Source organism: Patella vulgata, chromosome 7 (genome assembly GCF_932274485.2).
Source record: "Patella vulgata chromosome 7, xgPatVulg1.2, whole genome shotgun sequence".
Taxonomy (NCBI): domain Eukaryota; kingdom Metazoa; phylum Mollusca; class Gastropoda; family Patellidae; genus Patella; species Patella vulgata.
In genome coordinates, this window is record NC_065885.2 from 5,522,620 (window position 1) to 5,546,996 (window position 24,377).

The following is a 24,377-nucleotide window of genomic DNA, read 5'->3' on the forward strand; positions in this document are numbered from 1 at the left end:
AAAAAAAAATACAAGATTTAATTCAAACCATAACCTCGAAACAATGAATACGATTTTTTAAGAACTCTGACACATGTAACGAACCTAAGACAGCAGGCAACAGGAACTGTTTGTAAAGTGTCATGTGTGGTGCAGTTGCATATGACATATCAGTTTTAACACGCAGAAAAAAAGGCCGAAGTAAAGATTGTCATTTGGAGAGTAAATACAGTGCACGTCACAATGTGAAATATTACCTTTCTATCAAAATTCCTATTAATTCAAGTCTGGTATTTCCCGAAATCTAAATTTTTACGATAGTTAAAACTGTGAATATTTATCTTTGTGGATATACGTATCTAAAGTCAAGAGGGTTTGTGGTGTTTTAAGAATGTATCATCTACTGAATGTATTGTACAATGTACATACATTAAGAACATTGTTTGTTAACAAGTGGTAATGTATGTAGAAATCACTAATATCCACAAATTCTTATACCAGGTAAATAAAGACGTGAGTTCAGGTATAACATGTCACCTATAATCAATAATATCACCTACATGTATAGAAACGAAATGGGGTTTAACGTCCTACTGTTCTGCTCCGACTGGGCTAATGAAGACGGGCATACACCATACAGTGTGCTATGAGGGACATTTTACCCAGGCAGCGGCACTATGAGGACAATTTTGCCCAGACAGCGACACTATAGTCTACTCTTTTTTTTTAATTCAAACTGTTAATTCCAATATGTACATGTGAACTCAGGTTCTGATCCCATCCATCCTGCACCACTGACAGGGGGAAACTATGCCTGGAAATCCTGAAGAACTTTCCAGGCCAACACCAGGAGAGACTCTGAGACAAGGCATTTAACTATTTCAAAAAGACAAACAAATATTTTAAACTCTAACAAATAATTATGTTAAAACAGCTACTTATTTGTGTTTTAGCGACATTTCAAGGACTATTCTCTCAAGCTTGATAACTTGAGAGAATACTCTTCGAAACGTCGTCCAAATATTCAAATAAATAAATAGCTGTTTTTCCATAAGTACATGTATGTGCTGGAGTTAATTGCTCTATCCAGTTACTAAATGCCTATAAAAGATTATCATAAATATTTTGAGTAAATAATGACAGCAATGCTAACCAATTGAATTGCCACCTTCCCAATCATCGGAAAACTGACGTTATTCATAAAATATTCTATTTCTTATCTCGCAAAGGGAGCCACAGTGGCTCAGTGCATAATGTACTGGCCCACTAACCATGAGGACGGGGTGTCGATTCTGGTGTTGATCAAGAGAGTTTCCTGGGATTTCCCTTCGTGGTTTCGCCTAGTCAATAAAAGACATTCGACACCAATCACAATCTGGTTAAAAAACAGATCTATATTTCGTTTCGTAATTTTTTATACTTCCGATGGCCTCTACTACGTGAAGATCCGACTAGCTGTAGTGGGAGGTCGCATCAGGGGTCATACAAGCGGCTTTTGACCTATGATGTCAGACATTTGATTAACCAATCAGCGATGATCTTCTAGTAGGATACCCCCAGTTCCATGCATCGCACTCCAAGAACTCGCTGCAACAGACCGTTTCATTGCCTTATCCCTCACGTCAACCAGAACGCATGTTATATAACACAGGTAAAACGAAATTTTGATTTATAAAAAAATGAAACGAAATAGGATCTGTGTTTAAATCAGATTGCACCAATCATATTATTTATATTGTGTTTATTTCTGCAGTGTAGAGAGCATGTTAAGAAATATTACAACCAGCGTAAGAATGTTGATAGGTATATTATAATAATGATATTACGAGAAAGATTAAACTCTAGTTACAGTTGCTGAGGATGAATGACAGGTTCACAATCAGACAATATCCAACAACAAGATGATCACATGGCAAGGCCTTAACACCCATTGGTTAAAGATACATTATGTAAGATTTAGATAAAGAGCTGGCCGTTCTTGTTATAATAATTCAAAAATAGATAATGAAAAATGAATATATTGAAAATTTCAGTCAAATTATCTTATTCTACGTGATGTATAAAGTTTTGTAGCCTAGATTGTTTATTAACGTACTTGAAAATCGAGACTAAGTCTTGCTCATCTATTTTATCGTTCAACACTTAAATGACTTTTGTGTTCTAATCTACTTAAAATCAGAGTCATCCGATGCTCTAGAGAGTTGATTATAGGCTGATTTAGCTTTTATATAATGCATCATTAAACATACATTGTACATTATGCAAGAGGTAATTCTGCCTATTGCAGGACTTTCTTTAACTTTAGGCCTTAAATGTTATATAAACTATTAATTAGACATTTATTAACATGACAAAACCATAATCAACTCTCAATGCCATCTTATGTCTCCGATTTTCGTTGGATTTGAATCCGATATGATTAACCGCAAAAATGGATAATCAAGACTTTATTAATTATCATGAAAGCAGTAATGAAAGAATTTGACTGAAATTGTCAGCATATTCCCTTTACATTATCTAGTTTTTAACTATTATAGTGAGAACTGCCAGCTCTTAATCTAATCTTCCATAATGTATCTTTAATAGAATGGATATGTGCTGAAGAATATGATTCAATGTCTACAATCTTTCTTGATAAAAAATCATTTTCAGAATGGAACTGAAGTATTTTTGGAGAGAGAGGAGAGAAAAATGGGGTTTAACATCCACTCGACACAAACTAGGTCATTTTGGGACTAACATATGGTTCAATTTTATTTCAATAATTCGCTTGCACGTAGGGGTCTGAAAACTTTAACAAGTTTAACAGATTACAACAGATTTACACATTTCCTTAATTCCAAAAACATAGCAAGAGACAAACAGGGTAGCTAAAAAAGGTTGCAAAAAAAAAAAAAAAAAAAAAAAAATATATATTTTAACATACTGTACAAAAAATTAAAAATTATTTGAAATATAAAATTATTTCTTTTAGTAAATTAGATTTGTGATTAATAAAAAATCTAAAATAAACAAGCCAAAAGCCTGGATCTCAGTGACACAGCCCAGATATCAGTGACACACCCCAGGTTTTAAGTGACACACCACAGATCTCAGTGATACAGCCCAGATCTCAGTGACACAGCCCGGATCTCAGTGTTGCTTGGATATCAGTGACCCAGCCCAGATGTCAGTGACTCAGCCCGGATATCATCAACCTAGTCCGGATAACTCGACCCAGCCCGGATAACAGTGACACAGCTGGGGCAACACACAAAAAGAATCCTTGTGGAGATAAAAGCTATAAATAATTCCCAAGCAACAAACTTGAATGGGTTGAAATTAAATTGGTTTAAACTAGGATGCGTCAATCTCTTATTTCATTTCACACCGTCAAAGTAAAGATATATATATATATATATTCGGTGTACATGTACATCTTAATTAAAAATTTCAATGACAGGCTTACCCAAACTTTATTTTTACCAACGACGAGATCACGTTCCTTTTCAGCGGCCATTTCTTCACTCATTTGACGACGCAACTCCAGGTGTTGAAAGGCTTTTTCAGAAAAAGGCGTAGGTGTTGCTATTTCATTAAGTTTGGCCTGTAAATTACGTTGCTCCTGCTTCTCAAATTCCTTAAACTTGGCCTGTTGTTCCATAACTTGTTGCTCAATTATTTCATTGAATGTAGGCTGCCTTTGTCTTTGTTTTGCATAGGCCATTTGAAAGGCATTTCCAACGATTGCATTGAGTTCTTCTGTCTGAAAAAAACAAAACAAATAGACGCTGAATTCAAATGGGGTTTACCCGTTTAACATCCTACTGGGTTAATGAAAATGGATTAAGATATATTCTATTATCAAGTTATATAATGTCGAGTATTCTATTATGAACATTGTGATGTTTCTCTTTGTGTCTTTGGGGGGTGGGAAATGAAATGAAATGGGGTTTAACGTCCTACTGTTCTGCTTGGGGGGTGGGATGATTGAATGTTTAGAACATGCACACTGTATGATAAGGTCTGTCATTGAGTCAAATGGCATGGGTTCAATTCCCCGGTTGTATGTGATAAGGAGTAGGGTCGCCTGTCCAACCTTGTGGGTTTTCTCTGGCTCCTCCAGTTTCCTCCCACTGCTAAAGACCTCTACGCGCAAGCGAATTATTGAAATAAAATTGAACCATATGTTAGTCCCGAAATGACCTAGTTTGTGTCAAGTGGACGTTAAACCCCATTTCTCTCTCTCTCTCCTTGTGTCTCTAAATAGATAGATGTTCAACTGAATGGTGAACTAACATATCTCTTCAGCCTTTGTATTTGAATTTAAATTAATGCAATATCATTTAAACTGGAAAAGGTAAAATTGATTTGTTTACATGTAAACAATAATAATATAAATCATTAGTATTTTTTTCCATACTTATGTCTAGAATCACATAAATATCCAATGATAAGAGCACAATTAAATCATAAATCATGAAGTTTTCTCCTAAAATTATATCTAGAGTCAGTAAATACCAAACAATGGGAAACCTCATAAATTATAAATCATGAGTAGTTTTCTTTTACAATTATTTATATTTAGAGATCCATAAATACCCAATTATATTTAGAGATCCATAAATACCCAATCATATCTAGAGTCACATAAATACCTATTATATATCGAGTCACATAAATACCCAATGATATCTAGAGTCACATAAATACCCAATTATATTTAGAGTCACATAAATACCCAATGATATCTAGAGTCACATAAATACCCAATGATAAGAACCCTCATAAATCATAAAAAGTAGTTTTCTCCTACAATTATATCTATAGACCCACAAATACCCAACGATGAGAACCCTACAATTAGTAGTTTTCTCTTGCAATTATATCTAGAGACTCATAAATACTCAATGATGAATACCCTCATAAATTGTAAATCATAATTAGTAGTTTTCTCCTGCAATTATATCTATACCCAAATACCCAATCATGAGAGTCTTTTCAAATGATAAACGGTTTCAATGGCATTTAGTAATTGAACTGGAATATACAGGTCACAATTCTATAGAATATAGTTACATGTACTGCTTATTACTGAGCGACAAATCGACTAGACTTTTTCTAGTCCTTATCAAGCAATGATAAAATATAAAATATAACAAGACAATATATCCATGTACACAACAATACTTTGTTATGCTGACCAACCAGAGATACCCTTCTATGTACCATAAAGGGAACCTGACTTAATTAACGCAATATAATTATGATAATGATCAAGGTCGATTAAGTTAATATTAATAATAAATACACTCACTCACATCTCGAATCGCATAAATACCCAACGATGACATTAAACAAAAGATATACTCAACTTCTTAATATACATAATTTGTATGAGTGATGATTGAATATATAAACAGTATACACAACACTTTACTAACAGCGCGGTATGCATATATTTAAACTATTTAACTAAACCTCTAAACCACCTGGTGTCTGCTCCCCAACAATGTCAACTGGTGATGAATCACTGATTGGGATAGCCATTACAGAATAGAAAGCGAAAAAAAAAAAAAAAAGAAGAAGATTCATCTAGGTGTAACACAATAAACTTCCTCAATGACCTACAAACTATGCAAGTATATTTTCTTAAAACTTTCTGCAGACGCCTAACATATAGTAGATGTACATATAAGGCTTTCTGTTCATAGTCACCTGTGTATTGTACTTTATATCTATACTCATCAAAAAATATGTGTTTAATTTCTTAGTGTGGTATGTAATCAAATCGTCAATGACTTTCCTCACTATTTCATACTTTTCCTCTTAAAAAAAATTTCTTAAGATTTCCGAATTTTAATAAAAGACCCATTCATGAATGAAATGTAATAAAAAATTATGAAGGAAAAAAGAATTAATAAAAACATGTCAATAGGAATTTAATTAAATAATGTTTTTTTGAGTAATATAAAAGAAAAGGGCATCAGTGTATAATTTGAGATGACAGATCTACATAATTAAAATAGTTATATGGGACAACAATTACTGGTTTATAATATACCGTTCAGACGCTTATTTCTAAACCAGTTCAAAATCGCCAGGGGGTTGCGTTCACACATATTATCTGCCAAACCAGTTTAACTATTCTGAGGTTAGAGTTAACTGTGCAGGGATAGCTTCATATTCTTTATTCGGTTCTTGCACACTTTCGATAACACTGGCACTGCATTACGCCGCCATTTTTCCAGGAATATATCTTATCGCATACTGTGCTTGTCCAAAGCAAGCTGGAGCCGGGGTTTTTAAGCCCACCCATTTAGATGGCCAAGATGAACCAGTTTAAAATAAAAAGCATTCTTGAAGACAGGTCGCGAGCTGAGGTTTTTAAACTGGTTTATTTGCCCTACATTTGTGTTCAGCCAACACAGTAAAACTGGTTTAATGATCCCCAGGGTTTTTAAACCAGTTCAATTAAAGCGTCTAAACGGGCTATTATACACAGGCACCACGTTTCCATATCATGATCACACACATTATAAACATAGTTCTATGCTTATCAAAATAAATCTTACAATAAATATGTCAATTGGGTGAAAAGCAGGGCTTCTATATGTACTTCAAAACTGACTGCCAGCCATTACTCTTAAAATACAGAAACTTGTGAAATTAAATTCCTTTTAAATTTGCTATACAGTATCTTGCCCTTAGTTGCTGCCAGTCGAAAAGTCAACACAAGCCCTGCTTTAAAATATATTGTAACATACTTAAGGTTGAATCTTGAGTTTTGATTGGTCAATTAGGACACTGTTTTAGTAAGGTGAATAACCGCGTATAAATACTACAGTCCACTTTTTTTCATTTTGTGCTCAACCATCTTCCTCCAATAGCAATTAGTATAGAAATTTGTTCCCTGAAAAGACTTGATCTATTGGTTATAGCCATAGAATCATGACTGAAATTATTGATATAAATTTTCTAGAATCTGTACAACTTACTTCTTCTTGAGTATTAGTGATAAAGGCATGACAAAACTGTACGTTCATCTGACCCTTGGGTTCACGGGCTAAAACAGAAAACTGGCACCAATCCGGATCACAAGTAGCGTATGATATCCGTTTTAACGCATGGGCCATATGCACACTCTGAAAATAAATTAAATTATCGTTATCTAATAATATCATGTAAACATTTGCATAGTACTATTTCACACAGTATTTATTTGTATATTCTGAAATGAAATGGAGTTTAACGTCCTACTTTTCGGCAATCAGGTCAATTTTGCCCGGATATCAGCGCTATGGCCTACTAATATTTCGAACTACCAACTGTGAAGGGTTCTTTTATATGCTCACAGGACCTCTGTTTTTTTTGTCCCATGTGAATAACTAGACATTTTTCTTGTCAGATCCTACTTGAGAAGGGGGGTTGGATGGCTGAATGGTTAGTGTGCGTGCGCTGTATCATAAAGTCTGTCATTGAGTCGACTGGATGGTTTCGAATCCCCAGTTGTACGTGACAAGGAGTAGGGTCGCCTGTCCAACCTCGTGGGTTTTCCCCGTGTCCTCCGGTTTCCTCCCACTGCTAAAGACCTCTATGCGCAAGCGAATTATTGAAATAAAATTAAACCATATGTTAGTCCCGAAATGACCTAGTTTGTGTCGAGTGGACGTTAAACCCCATTTCTCTCTCTCTCCTACTTGAGAAAACAAAAACATTGAAGACTGATAAACCACAGTCGTTTTCTTTCTACATGTAAATTCAGGACCAGTGTTTAAAATCCAAGCTGACATAACACTATATACATGTACATGTAGAGAGTAGACGGTTGATGGTGATCATCTAAGGTATGCAACACTTCAGGTTGAAGTAAAATTTCTCACATTTAAATGTTCAGGTCATTCTAAACAAAAGACCGTCTACATCCACACAGTGAGAAACTTCTAAACTAGAGAGAGAGAAAGAGATGGGGATTAACCTCCACTCGACACAAAATAGGTCATTTCTGGACAAACATATGGTTCAATTTTATTTTAAAAATTCACTTGCACGTAGGGGTCACAGCAGTGGGAGGAAACTGGAGAAAACCCACAAGGTTGGAGAGGCGACCCTACACCCTGTCACATATAAGCTGGGAATCGAAACCACGCCAGTTGACTCAATGACAGACCTTACGATCCAACGTGCGCATGTTAACCCATTCAGCCACCCAAAAGCCGACCCTACATATACAAGCGGGGAATCAAAACCATGCCAGTTCTCCCGTCAAAAGGCAAAACCTAGTAACTCACTTTTTTTTATCAAAATTGAGTTAGGACCAAATTTGTAGTTACTAGGGTATGTGTCTCCTGTTGTTGTACTAGATATTCCAATCTTTTGATTTTGTAAGCAGTCACACCCATGACACAACCTAGCAACTTCCTTCATTTGCCTAGTATACCACAGCTAAACCTAGTAACTCAATAGTCAAATGAATGGATGAGCTGGCGTTTAATATTCATTCATTACGTTTTCCTATGTTTTCTCAAAATAAGATAGTGAGTTACTAGGTTTTGCCTTTTGACAGGAGGGTTGACTCAATGACAGACCTTTTGATACAACACGCACATGTTAACCCATTCAGCCCCCCACCTCAAAGAATTAAGATCTTACCTGTCCATCTCCACTACAGACTTTAATTCCCGATAATGATATAATTAATAGAACATCTTTACTCTGTCTTACAGTCTGAAAAAAAACAACAACGTAGATTTAAAACGTCAATTATCAACAGAAACACCAATCTGATTAAAATACAGATCTATATTTTGTTTCGTTTTTTATACTTTCGATGGCCTACACTACATGAAGATCTGACCAGTTGTAGTGGAAGGTCACGTCAGGTGTCATATGAGCAGCTTTTGACTTTATGACGTCAGACATTGATTAATCAATCAGCGTTGACATTTCTAGTGGTTTATCTCACGCCAAAAACTCGCCGTAACATACTGTTTCATTGGCTAATCCCTCACAACATCCAGAACGCAGGTTATATAACCAGATCCTAGTGTAGTAAAAACAAGTAAAACAAAATTTTGAATTATACAAAACGAAACGAAATAGGATCTGTGTTTTAATCAGATTGTAGAAACACAGGTATGCATTCAATCAAATGAACTCAATGATAAGTTTCCCTCATAGCAACAACAATATACATTTAAAACTTCAACAGAAACACTCAGTGGCAATGTGAGTAAGGTGCTGCTGGTTCCCTAATCAGGAGGGTCTGAGTCCGATCCCACGGTTGCCAAAAACATTCCTTGATATAATTAATTATCCAGCTTGGTTTCCATTTGTCAGGTTTGACCGAGAAAGTTCCTTAATATTTTCCTGAAAATGTTCTTTGCGCGTAAAGAACTATTGGTAGTTGGAATTCAAGAAAAAGTATGCAGAAAATTTAATCTCATAGCACACTGAATGCTGAATGCCCATCTTCAGTAGCTCAGATACATGTAGTGCAGAACAGTATGACTTTAAACTTCAATTCATTGGCATTTAAAAATCGAGAAAGGCAGGCAGAAACAATGTATTTTGCATGGTATTAGTCCAGTTGACGCAGCAAGCCGTTAAACCACAGTTCATCATCTCAACCCTTTACTCATTACTGATTGGATTTAAAACCCCATTTCATTTCAATCCAAATAAACCACTATAAAACACCCAATATTTAAATCACAGTGATGTAGAATTCTGGCTCACTTGTCGATGATTATACTGTAGAGAGAAAACATTCACCTGTAGTCGACGGTGACATTATATTATTTGTTGTGAGCTAAAGGTGGGTATCAACAAACTTTAAAACTGGTCCACTAAACACTAATTATTGTGTAGTATTCCACAAACTTTGCACAAGATTTCATACTCCGTGTATAAGACAGCCAATCTTTATTTACTACTGCCCGAGTTGACAAACCTAGTTTATGTGACCAGTATTACGAGGCAAAAACCTCTCCCCATTTGTTTCATGCTATACTGATCACATATGTACCTTGTGAATCATTATTATCGAAGGTATGATTTCTGATTTCATCTTAATTGACATGTCAGTCGTGATGAGTGGGTGATTAGAATTGATTGATCAGGTAATCAATGTGTCATTTCACATACCTGAATATCTGATCCAAGCTGACTACATTTTGATTTAAAAAAAAAGATTTTTGTATCTAAATAAATCTAAACAAGTGTGTATGTGTGAGAGAGAGAGAAAGAGAGAGAGAGAGAGAGAGAGAGAGAGAGGGTTTAACTCCACTCGACACAAACTAGGTCATTTCGGGACTTACATAAGGTTCAATTTTATTTCAATAATTCGCTTGCGCGTAGGGGTCTTAGGCAGTGGGAGGAAACCGGAAGACTCGGAGAAAAATAACGAGGTTGGACAGACAAAAAAAAAACGTCAGTTGACTCAATGACAGACCTTATGATACAGCGCCTATAATCAATTCTCTAGACCATCAGATGGCTCTGACTTTAAAGGGACTATCCCGATTTGAACAGAGTCTCAAAAATAAAAGTCCGAGTAGGTATGAAATGTAAGTACCAAAATATACAGGAATTGTGTACTTAGCCTTGCCTCAAAATTTCACCTCAAAATATTAAGTCGTTTGGACTTGAACATCAAAAATGCTTATCCGGACACGTAACCCTTTTAAGATTTCGGATCAATTTTTACATTGGGTGACCTGATAATCGATTCCCATCCCTTTAGATGTCTATACAGTGATTGACCCATGTGCTTTACTTGATAACGAAAGGTAACTTTCACCTATACATTATTTTTATAAAATAAAAGTCTGGTTTTATCCAGACATAGCATAATACAGCTTTGGACATCGGTCTCCATTTCCAGATGAAGACTGATGAAGACTGACGGGTTTAAGTTGTTTGAAAACGTATCACAAATATTGGCTACTGTGGTCATTTAAGAGTTTAACGATAAAAAAGATAATTCAGACTTAGAGAGAGAGAGAGAAATGGGGTTTAACGTCCACTTGACACAAACTAGGTCATTTCGGGACTAACATATGGTTTAATTTTATTTCAATAATTCACTTGAGCGTAGGGGTCTTTAGCAGTGGGAGGAAACCGGAGGACCCGGAGAAAACCCACGAGGTTGGACAGGCGACCCTACTCCTTGTCACGTACAACCGGGGATTCGAAACCACGCCAGTCGACTCAATGACAGACTTTATGATACAGCGCGCGCACGCTAACCATTCAGCCATCCAACCCCTCTAATTCAGACTTAATCTAGATTGTCAAGTACCATTGCTACAATAATAAACAATCAGTGGTTAGGTGGTTAAGACGCTGGCTCGCTAGCCTGGAGGTCAGGTTTTCGATCCCTGCATTGGCCGAGAAAGTTCATCGGGATTTTCCGACGTGGTTTCCCCTTGTCAGTGGTGCAGAACGAAGGGCCTGACAAGGACAGCTGTCTAGTCCTTCGGATGATATGAAAAATCAAGATCCTGTGTATACATTGGAATGCACGTAAAAGATCCCTTGGCAGTTGGAATTCGATATAAGAGTAAGTGATAGTGCCGCTGCCCGGGCAAAAATTTCCCTCATAGCACACTGTATGGCCGATGCCCGTCTTCATTAGCCCAGTATAGGAGCAGAACAGTAGGACGTTAAACCCCATTTCATTTCATTTCCAAAACTTCAATCACTTATAACTTTGCACACAATAATGTAATTTTCATTATCTACTTTTGAACTATTATAGCAGCTCTTTATCTAAATATTACATCTAAAAATTTGAATATCAGGATATATAAATGGATGATAAAGATAACATCAATTCTATTTTTCGTGGAAATTAAAGGAGCTAAATCGCTAACATTTGGGACCTAGAAATTGACAAAAGTGGGTCGCAACGCATATAATATTGTAATATCAATGTATATAAACTGATTTACATTCAATGGTTTCCGTTTTTACTCCAATTTCAAATCAGTCATGTTCGGCGAAATAAGCCAGCAGTCTCAAGCGAGTGCAAATTTCTAGCGCCTGGTTATTCCAGTCTACATACGCCGTTTGATTTGGTGCAATGTGTCTAGCCACGTCCCTCGAGTCTCTTGGTACAACTGGGGCTGAAGCGCATTATGGTACACGATTCGTGTACCAATGGTAAAATGTTTATTTTGTCTTAAATATTGGATATCAAAAGCCCATCTTTTTCCGGTAAGATCACAACATGAATGTTGATTTAATTTGACAAATAAATTGTGTTTTCAATGTTGAAGATTTTGGATGATATTGAGTTAGAGACTTTAAGTTAAATATGATAATGAGGATATGTATAACTTCCCGCTCTTCTGTTATCAAGTGGGACAAAATTTTACAACAATTGAAAGTGAGTAATTTGACAGGAATCAACATGTCATGGTATACTATTATGGTAACTTCCTGTTAACTTGGCTGATCGTCAGTTACATTTTTTTAGGAGAATATATAATTTTTCATGGGGACCATGGTGGCTAAGTGAGTAAGACACTGGCTGGCTAGTCTGGAGGTCGCAGGTTCGGTCTATATCATTGGGATTTCGCGGCGTGATGAAGGACAGCCGGCGGGACAAGGACAGCTGACTATTTGGATGGGATAAAAAAACAGAGGTCCTGTGTACATGAAAGATCCTTTGACAGTTGGAATTCGATATAAGAGTAGGCCATAAAGCGCCGCTGTCCAGGCAAAAATTTACCTCATAGCACACTGTATGGTGTATACCTGTCTTCATCAGCCCAGTCGGAGTAGAACAGTAGGACGTTAAACCTCATTTCATTTCATTTTCATAGTCTTTTAGGCTGATAAGTTAACATTAAGTTAAAGATGTATTCTGCAAGGGCTAACTCTGCCTATTGCAGGTCTTTTTTCTGGCTTCAAATGACATATACAATGTAAATTATTTGAACATTCATTCACATGACAGGCCTATAATTAACTCTCTGGGCCATCGGATGGCTTCAATATTAAGTGGATTAGAACACCATCATCATTTAACAGTTTAACGATAATAAACAATATAAGCTACATTGTGTCATAACTTCAAACACTCTTAGCTTTGCATAGATCTTACCTAACACAGGGTTCCCGCGGCTTCGTCAAACATTTTTTCAAGGATAATCAAGGATAAATATACTTTAAATTCAAGGATTTTCAAGGACATTTTTTAGCCTAAAGTTACAATTTTTCATCTTAAAAATAACCAAAACATTACCAACTATCGTTATAATCTCATATTTAAAAGGAATTGAAGACATAAACTGTTTTTTTATTATTACAGATCGACATCGGCACCTCGGAAAAACTCCCGCCTTTTTTAAAACAGAGTTATTTCTTAATTTGAAACAAAATTAAGGATCTCAACAGAAATTCAAGGATATTTTCCTATTTCCGCGAAATTCAAGGATATTTAAGTCCTTGAAAATTAAGTTTTAAATTTAAGGATATTCAAGGATTTTCAAGGACCGCGGGAACCCTGTAACAGTTACAGGTGGTAGTGGTTTGTTTATATTATTTGAAGAGATCGTCGAATATTGCAAAATTCGCAGCTCATCCTTCATATCAATTTGTAAATACTGAACAAAATTGAACTGTTTTTTGAAATGACAGATTGGGCTGCCATAGCTCCCCCAGGGAAATAAAATGTAACTCGATGTCCGTCAATCGATGCGCAATTGTCCAAGGAACATGTATGACAAGTTTCATGTCGATCTTACTTGAATTGGAAGAGCTTGGGCTTTTCCGAAGGTCATTGCCCTCAAGAAGAATAGCAACGATAACAACAAGATAAGTACATAGCGTTTGAGGCCCACTTTCTAGTCTAAAAAGGCAATTGGGATAAACTAAAAAGACGAACAACCGAGGTTTAGACAACATTTCTTAAATTCCTTGAACGTCATTTGAGGAATTCCTTGTAAACTGTATACAATATTGTGAAAGTTGAATCTCGGAAGGGAATATCAGTCTAAAAATGGTTCCAGTGCTGTTTCGTATTTACATTGACATTGGACAGGTGACCTACTCATTGTCACGTACAACCGGGGAATCGAAACCATGCCAGTTGACTCAATGACACACCTTACATGTATGATACAATGTGCACATGTAAACTATTCAGCTACATGTATCAAACCCCCGTCATATGGTTCAATTTTATATCAATAAGTCGCTTGCACGTTTGGGGCCCTTATTCACGAAAACTTAAACTAAGATAGAATCGAAATTTTAAGAAATACTGCAATTCGATTGGCTGGCCAGTAAAATCAATTTGCATATATCCAATTTGCATATTGGTCAGCCAATCGAATTGCAGTATTTCTTAAAATTTCGATTGTATCTTAGTTTAAGTTTTCGTGAATAAGGGCCTGGGTCTTTAGCAGCACTTGGCAGGTTTCTGGAGGACCTAGAGAAAACCCAAGAGGTTGAAGGACCATAATAAATGTTGTGATGTGATATGATGGATTCGGTCTGTGGGGAAATCAATGACCAACATAGCACATTGTTTGATTGTCAGCTTATAACACAGGGTTAAATATTTTCAACATCCAAAATGTCAATGCTGAGATTCAATCCTTGACATCATATCTTTTATCTTTTCTTTAAACTCATTCTTTGATGTACTCTCTCTCAATCTCTCTCTCTCTCTCTCTCAAACTATATGTTAGTCCTGAAATGACCTAGTTTGTGTCAGTGGAATGGACAGTAAACCCCCTCTCTCTGTCATATAAATAAAATAATTTGAAATAAGACCATTTGAAATAAGATCATTTAGAAATAAAATCATCTTAATAAACAGATTATTTAGATTATTTAAAAATAAGATCATTTGAAAACAGAATCATTTAGATCCTTTAAAAATAAAGACATTTCAAATAAGACCATTTGAAACAGGATTTTATAATTTAGATCGTTTAAAAATAAGATTTATATCATTTAACAATAAGATCATTTGAAAAAGACCATTTGAAAAAGGCCTAATGTAAAGGCCTAATGTAAAAGCATATGTAAGATTTTGATGAAAAGCTGGTCGTTCTTGCTATTATAGTTCAAAAATAAATAATGCAAAATAAATATTGAAAATTTCATCCAAATTACTTTATTGTGAGCAAAGATATTAGCCTTTGACGGTTTGACAAGATGTGTGCACAGACTGTAAAACACCGGATTGGTTGTACCATTTTTAAATTAAATCATTAAATGGTCGAAATGTTCTCATCTACTTAATATCTGATGGCATCGAGAGTTGATTATGGTCTTGTCATGTTAATAAATGTCTAATTAATAGTTTATATAACATTTCAGGCCTAAAGAAAGACCTGCAATAGGCAGATTTGGCTGTTGTATAACGTATATTTAATCCCGTATTAAAATATAATCAAGCCTAGGTACATGTATAAGGCACCTATCACAGAAAATGTCAGTAACAAATTCAGACTTTGTCAGGCGGCACAATATCTCTGATGTCTGCCATTATGTACGATACGGATTTTTCTTTTAATCAGTGATTTTAATATCATTAATCCATGTCCACCACAACGTCCAAAATGTCAGACATACTAGTTTATTAATGTCAGACATTAAATCTAGGATTTCCAAGACTGTATATAATCCAAATGTATAAAAATGAAATGAAATGGGGTTTAACATCCTACTGTTCTACTCCGACTGGACAGGCATCTGCCCGGGCAGAGGCACTATGACTTACTCTTATGTTGAATTCCAACTGCCAAGGGATCTTTAACGTGCATGCCAATGTGTACACGGGATCTACAAGTAAAGGTTACATTATTTATGTGTACATGTTACACATCAACCAATTTCATTCCAACTGCCAAGGGATCTTTAACGTGCATGCCAATGTGTACACGGGATCTACAAGTAAAGGTTACATTATTTATGTGTACATGTTACACATCAACAAATTTCATTCCAACTGCCAAGGGATCTTATACGTGCATGCCAATGTACACACATGGGAACTCGTTTTTCTTGTGCCATCCGAACGACTAGTGAGCTGGCCTTGTCAGGCCCTCCGCCATGCAAATGTATTAAAACAAACAATAAATAAATCATGATCCTACAAGTCCGTAGATATTTTCTTGCACTGCCGTAAATATTGTAACCCATCATTATTATAACTTATCGACAAGGGGACATTTTCAAAATGTTGAAGAGAGTACTTACACGCATTCCTTCCAATTCCTTTTGAACATATTCAGCTCTTGCCGCTTGGTCCCGACCAATCACCGAAAAAGAGCCAATATACTGAAAAGAAAACAGAAATCGTGATAAAAAGACGTTCAACAATACTCTCTCAGTGTTAACAGAGTCTTGTCATAAAGTCGTAGTGTCATTTGCAGCTCAAGGCACGCACAACATTTAAACTAGAGAAACCGTGTACTCATTTATCTGAGCACAGTCTGAACAAGCAAACATTGCAGACGGCAGTATGACAAATCTAACTACATCACATCATGGCTTTAAGCTAAACTCACAAACTTCAATCAAATACTTAAACGAACAGTTGGCAATCAGTTTAAATCATGAATTATCTTGATTTAGTTTTTTTTTATCTGAAAACAAGTACACAATTGAGGAATACAACTGGATTTGTTTTTATCATCTCAGACAGCTGAAATAAATGAAATGAAATGAAATGGGGTTTAACATCTTACAGTGTGCTATGAGGGAAATTTGGCCCGGACAGTGGCACTACGGCCTACTCTTATATCGAATTCCAACTGTCAAGGGATCTTTTACGTGCACACCAAGGCGTACACAGAACCTCGCTTTTTCGTCCCATCCGAACGACTAGACGGCCGTCATTGTCAGGCCCTCTGTCCTACAGAAAGCTGAAATAATATGTAAGGTGCTCCCAGCAGATTTAACTGTTATACCAATGCATGTAGTACATGTATAAATTTTAAAAATGTATGTACAGATACAGTTTGTTCACTCTACGGATCTCTTTGAACCATGTGACGACAACCTGGACATAAAACGACAGATTATCAATGAACATGTGATAGCAAAGACAAGTGTGCAATCAACTGAAGACGATGAAGAAGATAAATCATCGACAGACTTGACCTATTTAAAATACCTACGCATGTTAAATGAAATAAAAATTAATGTAATAAAATTTTGAATGTACAGAAAGGTTTATCATTTTTAAAGGGAATAACATTCTGGGGATTCGAAGATACATTATAATAATACTTCCGGTTTTCGAAGTTACAATAATACTTCCGGTTTTGAGAAAACTGAGTATTTCGACACTCTGCTTAATCCGACATATTGTAACGATCCCGTACTGTCCACTGTATATGTAAACCTTATTAAACATACACTATGCAAGAGCTAAATCTGTCTATTGCAGGTCTTTCTTTAGGTCTCAAATGTTATCTAAATTATTCATTAGACATTAATTAACAAAACAAGACCATAATCGACTCTCGATGCCATGGTTAGCCCAAGATAGTTACTGGATTTGAATACATTTTTTGATTGATGATTTAACGTCAAAATGGATAATTGAGACTTTTGTTTTTTATTGTACCGACTTTAGTAATGATGATCGAGGCTAGGCCTAAAATTCAATCGCTGATATCTTGGTTCAGAGTGGAGCAATTTGACTGAACTTTTCAGCATATTCCCTTTACATTGTCTAGTTTCTAACTATTATAGTGAGAAGAACTGTCAGCTCTTTATCTTATCTTCCATAATGCTCCTTTAATTAATTCCCCGGTTGTATGTGACAAGGAGTATGGTCATCTGTTCCCGGTTTCCTTCCACTAACACACCCCCTCTCTCCCTCTCTCTCTCTCTCAGATATATGTGCCCAGTAATTCATTCTTAAATTGGGGATTAACATCCAACCTTTCTGCACGAACTGGATTAATGAAGGTATACATACACCATGCAGTGCACTATGAGGAAGATTTTGGCCGGACATCTGCATTTCTGCCTATTCTTCACTGAATTTCAACTACAGTATCTGGGGCTCTTTTTCATGTCTATGATAGTATGACGCCGGTGCAGTAACCATTAGGTCACTAGATCCATGCAAGTGCTGGCAGAGAAAGGTTCTCAGGATTTTGTCCAAGCAAGGAACAGTGCTGTCCAGGCAAATTTCACAAGATGGTTTATACCTGTCTTTTATTAGCCCAGTTCCTGCAGACTAGTAGGACATTTACTCATGGTTTCTGAAGCAGCATAAGACTAGTTATCTCCCTTTAATAAAGCCAAAACAAAGACCAGCAACAGGCAGATTTAGCTGTTCCATGCATATACATTGTAACCCAGATATCGTTTATAATCTTATGTATTTAGCCCGCATTTCTTTCACATTCAATCAATATCTTATCTTTGCTTGAAAATTTGTAAAAATCTTCTAAAATCACCCAAAATCATCAAATTTATTTAATTTTGATAAGCGTAAAATTTACAAGCATTTAATTTCCTGACCGCTGTTCAAAAATAACTTCCTAATTAATTATAATACATCAATAATTAATTGGTTTGTTTATTTTACGGATTTTTAAACAAAGATTTAATATTAAATGAATGTGAAAGAAATCAGGGCTTTATATGCAAGATCAATTGATACCAGGGTTATCGTGTATTATCCCCCTTGCTATCCAGTCTGATTACGATATATTCAAATAATACCCAGGTTACAGTGTGTACATGTACTGTAGTTAAAGGCTATATATGCCTTTTATATTCGTTTACCAATAAAGGTACATAAAATCTGTCTGGAATGAATCATCACAGAATGATATATAGCTTTATGTACTGGGATAACTGGTCGATCATACTTGCTTGATCAATCAATAAAGATCATCCAGTTTATCTGTCTGTTAATGATAGGCATGTCCATAGACAATGTTATTAAAGTGGAAATGGCTCTATTCTTTGGTCCTTATAATAGACGAAAATGGGTCTAAAAACACATAATTAAATGTAGTATGAATGTATATAACGTGATATACATTCAATTTTTAAAATTTATTGGTGAAATATGTGAAGTCCAATTTGAACGACAGTCATTTAAGCCTGTTTAGTCCATTCTTCACATGTTTTTTTTTTATTACTGTTTTGTCGTTTGTGATTTGATTCAGTCATAACTAATTACTTCCGCATTGTGTACTGATTTTAAAATATTCATTTTGTCTTAATTATCGAATCAGATTCGGTTTAACATCCACTCCATACAAACTAGATCATTTCGGGAGTAACATATGGTCAAATTTTATTTCAATAATTTGCTTGTGCGTAGGGGTCATTAGCAGTGGGAGGAAACTGGAGGACCCGGAGAAAACTCACAAGGTTGGACAGGCGACCATACTCCTTGTCATGAACAACCAGGGAATCAAAACCATGCCAGTTGACTCAATGACAGACCTTAAGATACAGCACGCATGCGCTTACCATTCGGCCATCCAACCCCCCGTGTGTATATAGAGTGATATACATTCAATTTTTAAAATTTGTTGTAATCATATTAGGTGAAATATGTGAATAGTCCAATTTGAATGGCAGTCATTTACACCTGCTTAGTCCATTCTTCACGTTTTTATTTTATTACTTATGATACTGCGCGCACATGCTAACCATTTGGCCATCCACCCCTTCTCCCGAATATTATGGAAAATATTGAGTAAGAGGTTTAGCGCCTTTAGCTAATGCTGTTAATGTCAGTCCGTACATAAACACTTGTACAATTAACTCATTGTCTCAATCCATGTGACTTGCATATTGATGCCACAAATCAACAAATAGAGTCTTGTCACAATACATAATCTTCCTCTAGTCACCTTTGAATCCAGTTCAAATGTGTGATAATCCCCCTGTCATATCGTGCAGACATGATTATTTATGGATTTTACTTCAGCAGGTCGATAGATTATATTATTTTATATGCAATTTTATTCCATTTTTTTATTCCAGGATATAAATGAAATGAAATGGTGTTTAACATCCTACATGGCTTGTCATTTATCCCAAATTGTTATAATTAGTTTGGTCATACTTTGATGATTTTAAACATGGCCATGATTTGCTAGACAAAACACAATCGTGACAGCTATCTCACTAAATATTTTATTCTGCATCAATTGGGCTAATGAATATGGGCATATGCCGTGTAGTAGGCTCCGTGGGAAATTTAGATCAGACAGCTGCCAAAGGATCATTTATGTGCACACCAATTTTCATCCCATCCAAACCTCTAGACATTGTTCTATGTCCAGCCCACCGTTCCATCCCATCCATATCCAGTCCTCCACCATTCCATCCCATCCAAACCTCTAGACATTGTTCTATGTCCAGCCAACCGTTTCATCTCATCCATATCCAGTCCTCCACCATTCCATCACATCTATACTCAGCATACCATTCCATCCCATCCATGCCCAGCCACTGTTCCATCCCATCCATACACAGCCACGGTTCTGTTCCATTCCATCCATGCCTAGTCCACCGTTCTATCCCATCTATACCACCCATTCCATCCATGCCCAGTAAACCATTCCATCCCATCCATGCCCAGCAAACCATTCCTTACCATCCATGTCCAGCCCACCGTTCCATCCCATCCATACCCAGCCACCATTCCATCCCATCCATACCCAGCCACCATTCCATCCCATCCATGCCCAGCAAACCATTCCGTCCCATCCATGTCAAGCCCACCGTTCCATCCCATCCATGTCCAGTCCACCGTTCCATCCCATCCATACCCAGTCCACCATTCCAACGGAACATCGCCTTAAATACTTCGTAGGTGTGTTTTTGTTTTTACTCTATCCCCCTATTAAATGCCATTTAAAGAATATTATTCAGAATTGAAAGAATTTTATCGATAATCACACGGCCATTCAAAATCAATTATTCATTTTGATATTATTGGGTTTTTTCATAACACGCATGTACATTAGACACAAAAGACAAAAAACAATTTCCTATCTAAAATCAGTTTTTGTTTTTCCCTAGTTACGTATTATATCCCTAGTTACATCGTATATGGTTTTTATTATTCTACGATAATATATCAATGTCTGGGTGTCACAATAATCACCATCCATATTGAAAATATGTCATCCAGATGTACACCCAGACTTGCATCAATGTCTGAGTGTCATAATAATCATGGTCCATATTGAAAATATGTCATCCAGATGTACATGTACACTCTGACATGTCTCAGAGGTATTTATGTACATATTCTATCTATATTAATATTTGTGACTGTCATTTGTCTGTCTGTTTGTCTGTCTGTTCGGGGTTGGCGGCTACACTAGGTCCGCCCCGAGTCTGAAATTTGGGGTATAGGGGTAGCTCGGACCGGGGAGTAACATAGGCCAGGTGGCGTTAGTCTACCACTTTCGGTTTCGGCGTTATGACCCCCGAGCGAAGTCGGGCATTCTTCTAGTATTATTTAATTGTTATTTTACACATTTCAGACTCAGTAAATAATATCATTCCATGCAATTCTGCATTCAAAATTTAGGATCTTTTTATAATAAAAGAGACAAAAAGAAATGAAATGAAATGGGGTTTAATGTCCTACTGTTCTGCTCTGAATGGGCTAATGAAGACGGGCATATGCCATACAGTGTGCTATGAGGGAAATTTTGCCCAGGCAGCTGCACTATGGCCTACTCTAATATCGAATTCCAACTGACAAGTGATCTTTTACGTGCCTCACCAATGCATAATGAAGACGGGCATACGCCATACAGTGTGCTATGAGGGAAATTTTGCCCGGGCAGCTGCACTATGGCCTACTCTTATATACACGGGACCTCGGTTTTGCGTTCTATCCAAACGACTGTGAAATGGTCTAAAGTGTCTGTCATTGAGTCAACTGGTGTGGTTCGGACCTGACATTTGTACGGTGATAAGGGGTCCTCCAGTTTCCTCCCACTGCTACAGGCCCCTAAGCAAAAGCAAATAAATGAAATAAAATTGAACAATGTGTTAGTCTCATTTGTGTTGAGTGAATGTTAAACCCCATTCTTTCTTTCTACCGGCAAATATTTTATTTTACATCTAATCTAGGCCATTTCACTATCAATTTGATTGGCAGATTTCCCTTTTAAGAAAAGTTTAAATAAAAAAAAAATGAACAGAATTTCAGGAAGGTTATTTGTCCTGGTTTGGGTGCAAACTCTAGAATGTCCTTTTTTTTTTCAAACCAAAATCCAGAACAAAAAGAATTTCTGTACCCCCCCCCCCTCCGATACTTTAAGCGTTATAGATTTTCCATCTAACTGTGTCATAGGCTACGTATATCCATTATATCATATTTCTTAACATTATTGCATCTTTCTCATAAAATTCCTGAACAATCAAAAGATCAAAAGGTTTCTCGGAAACAGATCAGGTTAAGACAAAGATAATAAAAGTTGGATTTGTCTAGGACAGCATAAGTTTATAAATAAGCGTGCCACTGGTTATTTACCGAAGTAATCTTTCCCAAGTTATTCATTGATCTTCCATCTTCAACATGTGACAGCCCAGACCTGTTGACGACCATGTGTAAAGACATCTGTTTAGTTTATAATGGCCGAACATGTAAATGGATTTTTTTGTGCAGACGGTCTAAAATCAATAATACCATATTTAGCTTTATTACAGTTCAATGAAGTACCCTTTTGATTGATTAATTTATACACAAAATTAATATACTGTATACAAAAACTGAGAGAGAGAGAGAGAGAGAGAGTTTAACGGCCACTTGACAAAGACTAGGTCATTTTGGGACTAACATATGGTTCAATTTTATTTCAATAATTTGTTTGCGTTTAGCGGGTCTTTTGGGGAATCGAAACCACGCCAGTTGACTCAATGACAGGCCTTATGATAGAACATGCCCATGCTAACAATTCGGCCATCCAACCCCCATTTGGGACTAACATGGTTCAAATTCTTAAAAATAATTCACTTCGCAATAGGGATAGGGGTCTTTCATAGTGGGAGAAAACCAAAGGACCCAGAGAAAAGTAACAAGTTAAGACTAGGGTCTTTAGCAGTGGGAGGAAACTGGAAGACCTGGAGAAAACCCCATGAGGTTGGACAGACGACCCTACTCCTTGTCACGTACAAAGTGAGAATTTAAACCATGCCAGCTGACTCAATGACAGACCCTATGATTGGGTATGATCTAAAGCGCACACATGCGGCAATAGAAAAAAAATACTCCATGATTGCGACAAAACTATAAACTTTCATGTATTTACAATACAAGTAGGTCAGAACAATTTTCTTTTCAATTCTTGATCAATTTTCAGTCAATTTCTTCACTCTTCATCAGAGAAAATATTATAAAAACAAATTTCTACTTAATCGGTCGGGCAGATAGGAAAAAAATACTTGCCAAGGAGATTCTGCAACTCTTATGTGGAGTCATGAGACCATAGATTTATATGATTTTACTGCTTGCTACATTGGTTCATGGTGTGTGTCACTTTAATCTAAAACCCGATTGATTGAAGTCAGTCATATAATAGAAAGGATAATATTGCCCTTGGCTACTTTCTTTAAATATCACATTATATTTTATTAGTTTGATATTGATTTAAAACAAGATATAGGTCAACACTTATTATTATCCTGCTAAATTTAGAAATGGTTCTGAGTTTATATTCCTCAGCTTACTTAAAAATAATTGGAAAAAAATACCTTATATCCATGAATCTTTCAAGCAGCCTCTTTTACAGAGAGAGAGAGAGAGAGAGAGAGAGAGAGAGAGAGAGATGGGGTTTAACTCCGCTCAAAACAAACTAGGTCATTTCGGGACTAGCACATGGTTCAATTTTATTTCAATAATTCGCTTGCGCGTAGGGGTCTTCAGCAGTGGGAGAAAACCCGAGGACCCAGAGAAAACCCACAAGGTTGGACAGGTGACCATACGCCTTGTCACATACAACCGGGGAATCGAAACCACGCCAGTTGACTCAATGACAGACCTTATGCTAGAGCACGCATGTGCTGACTATTCGGCCATCCAATCCCCTATTTGAAATAAAATCTTTATATCCATGAGGCTTTGAAGCAGCCTCTCCTACTGTTATAGGAGACTCGGATTTCAGATCATATGAATACATTGTGTACTTGATCTTTAGGCTTATTAATCATTTAAAATAAATGAATTGACTGGTCCAATGAAGATTGGTAAACATTTCCAATCTATGAGTGGAGCCGCGGTGGAACAGTGGGTAGGACGTTGGCTTGCTAACGTGGAGGTCCCGTGTTCAATCCCTGCGTTGGCCGAGAAAGTTCATCAGGAATTTTTGGCATGATTCCCCCTTGTCAAAGGTGCAGGACATAGGGACAGCTGTCTAGTATTTCTGAAGGGATGAACAACTGCAGTCCTA

The 24,377-nt window shown here is 36.4% G+C and overlaps 2 protein-coding genes across 4 annotated transcripts in view; both read right to left on the minus strand.

Annotated features, from left to right (window-relative positions):
* Window positions 1-24,377, minus strand: part of LOC126827113 (phosphatidylinositol 4,5-bisphosphate 3-kinase catalytic subunit alpha isoform) — a 324,427-nt gene that overhangs the window by 245,352 nt on the left and 54,698 nt on the right. The window lies entirely within an intron of this gene.
* The window catches only part of LOC126827120 (tensin-1), a 98,509-nt gene that overhangs the window by 47,919 nt on the left and 26,213 nt on the right, over window positions 1-24,377 (minus strand). For all 3 annotated transcript variants that reach the window (XM_056102536.1, XM_056102535.1, XM_056102534.1), the window contains exons 2-5: window positions 16,180-16,260; window positions 8,611-8,685; window positions 6,957-7,103; window positions 3,428-3,724 (exon numbers count right to left, since the gene is read on the minus strand). In XM_056102536.1, coding sequence (XP_055958511.1) covers window positions 3,428-3,724; window positions 6,957-7,103; window positions 8,611-8,685; window positions 16,180-16,260 — 600 coding nt within the window. The remainder of the gene's footprint in view (window positions 1-3,427; window positions 3,725-6,956; window positions 7,104-8,610; window positions 8,686-16,179; window positions 16,261-24,377) is intronic.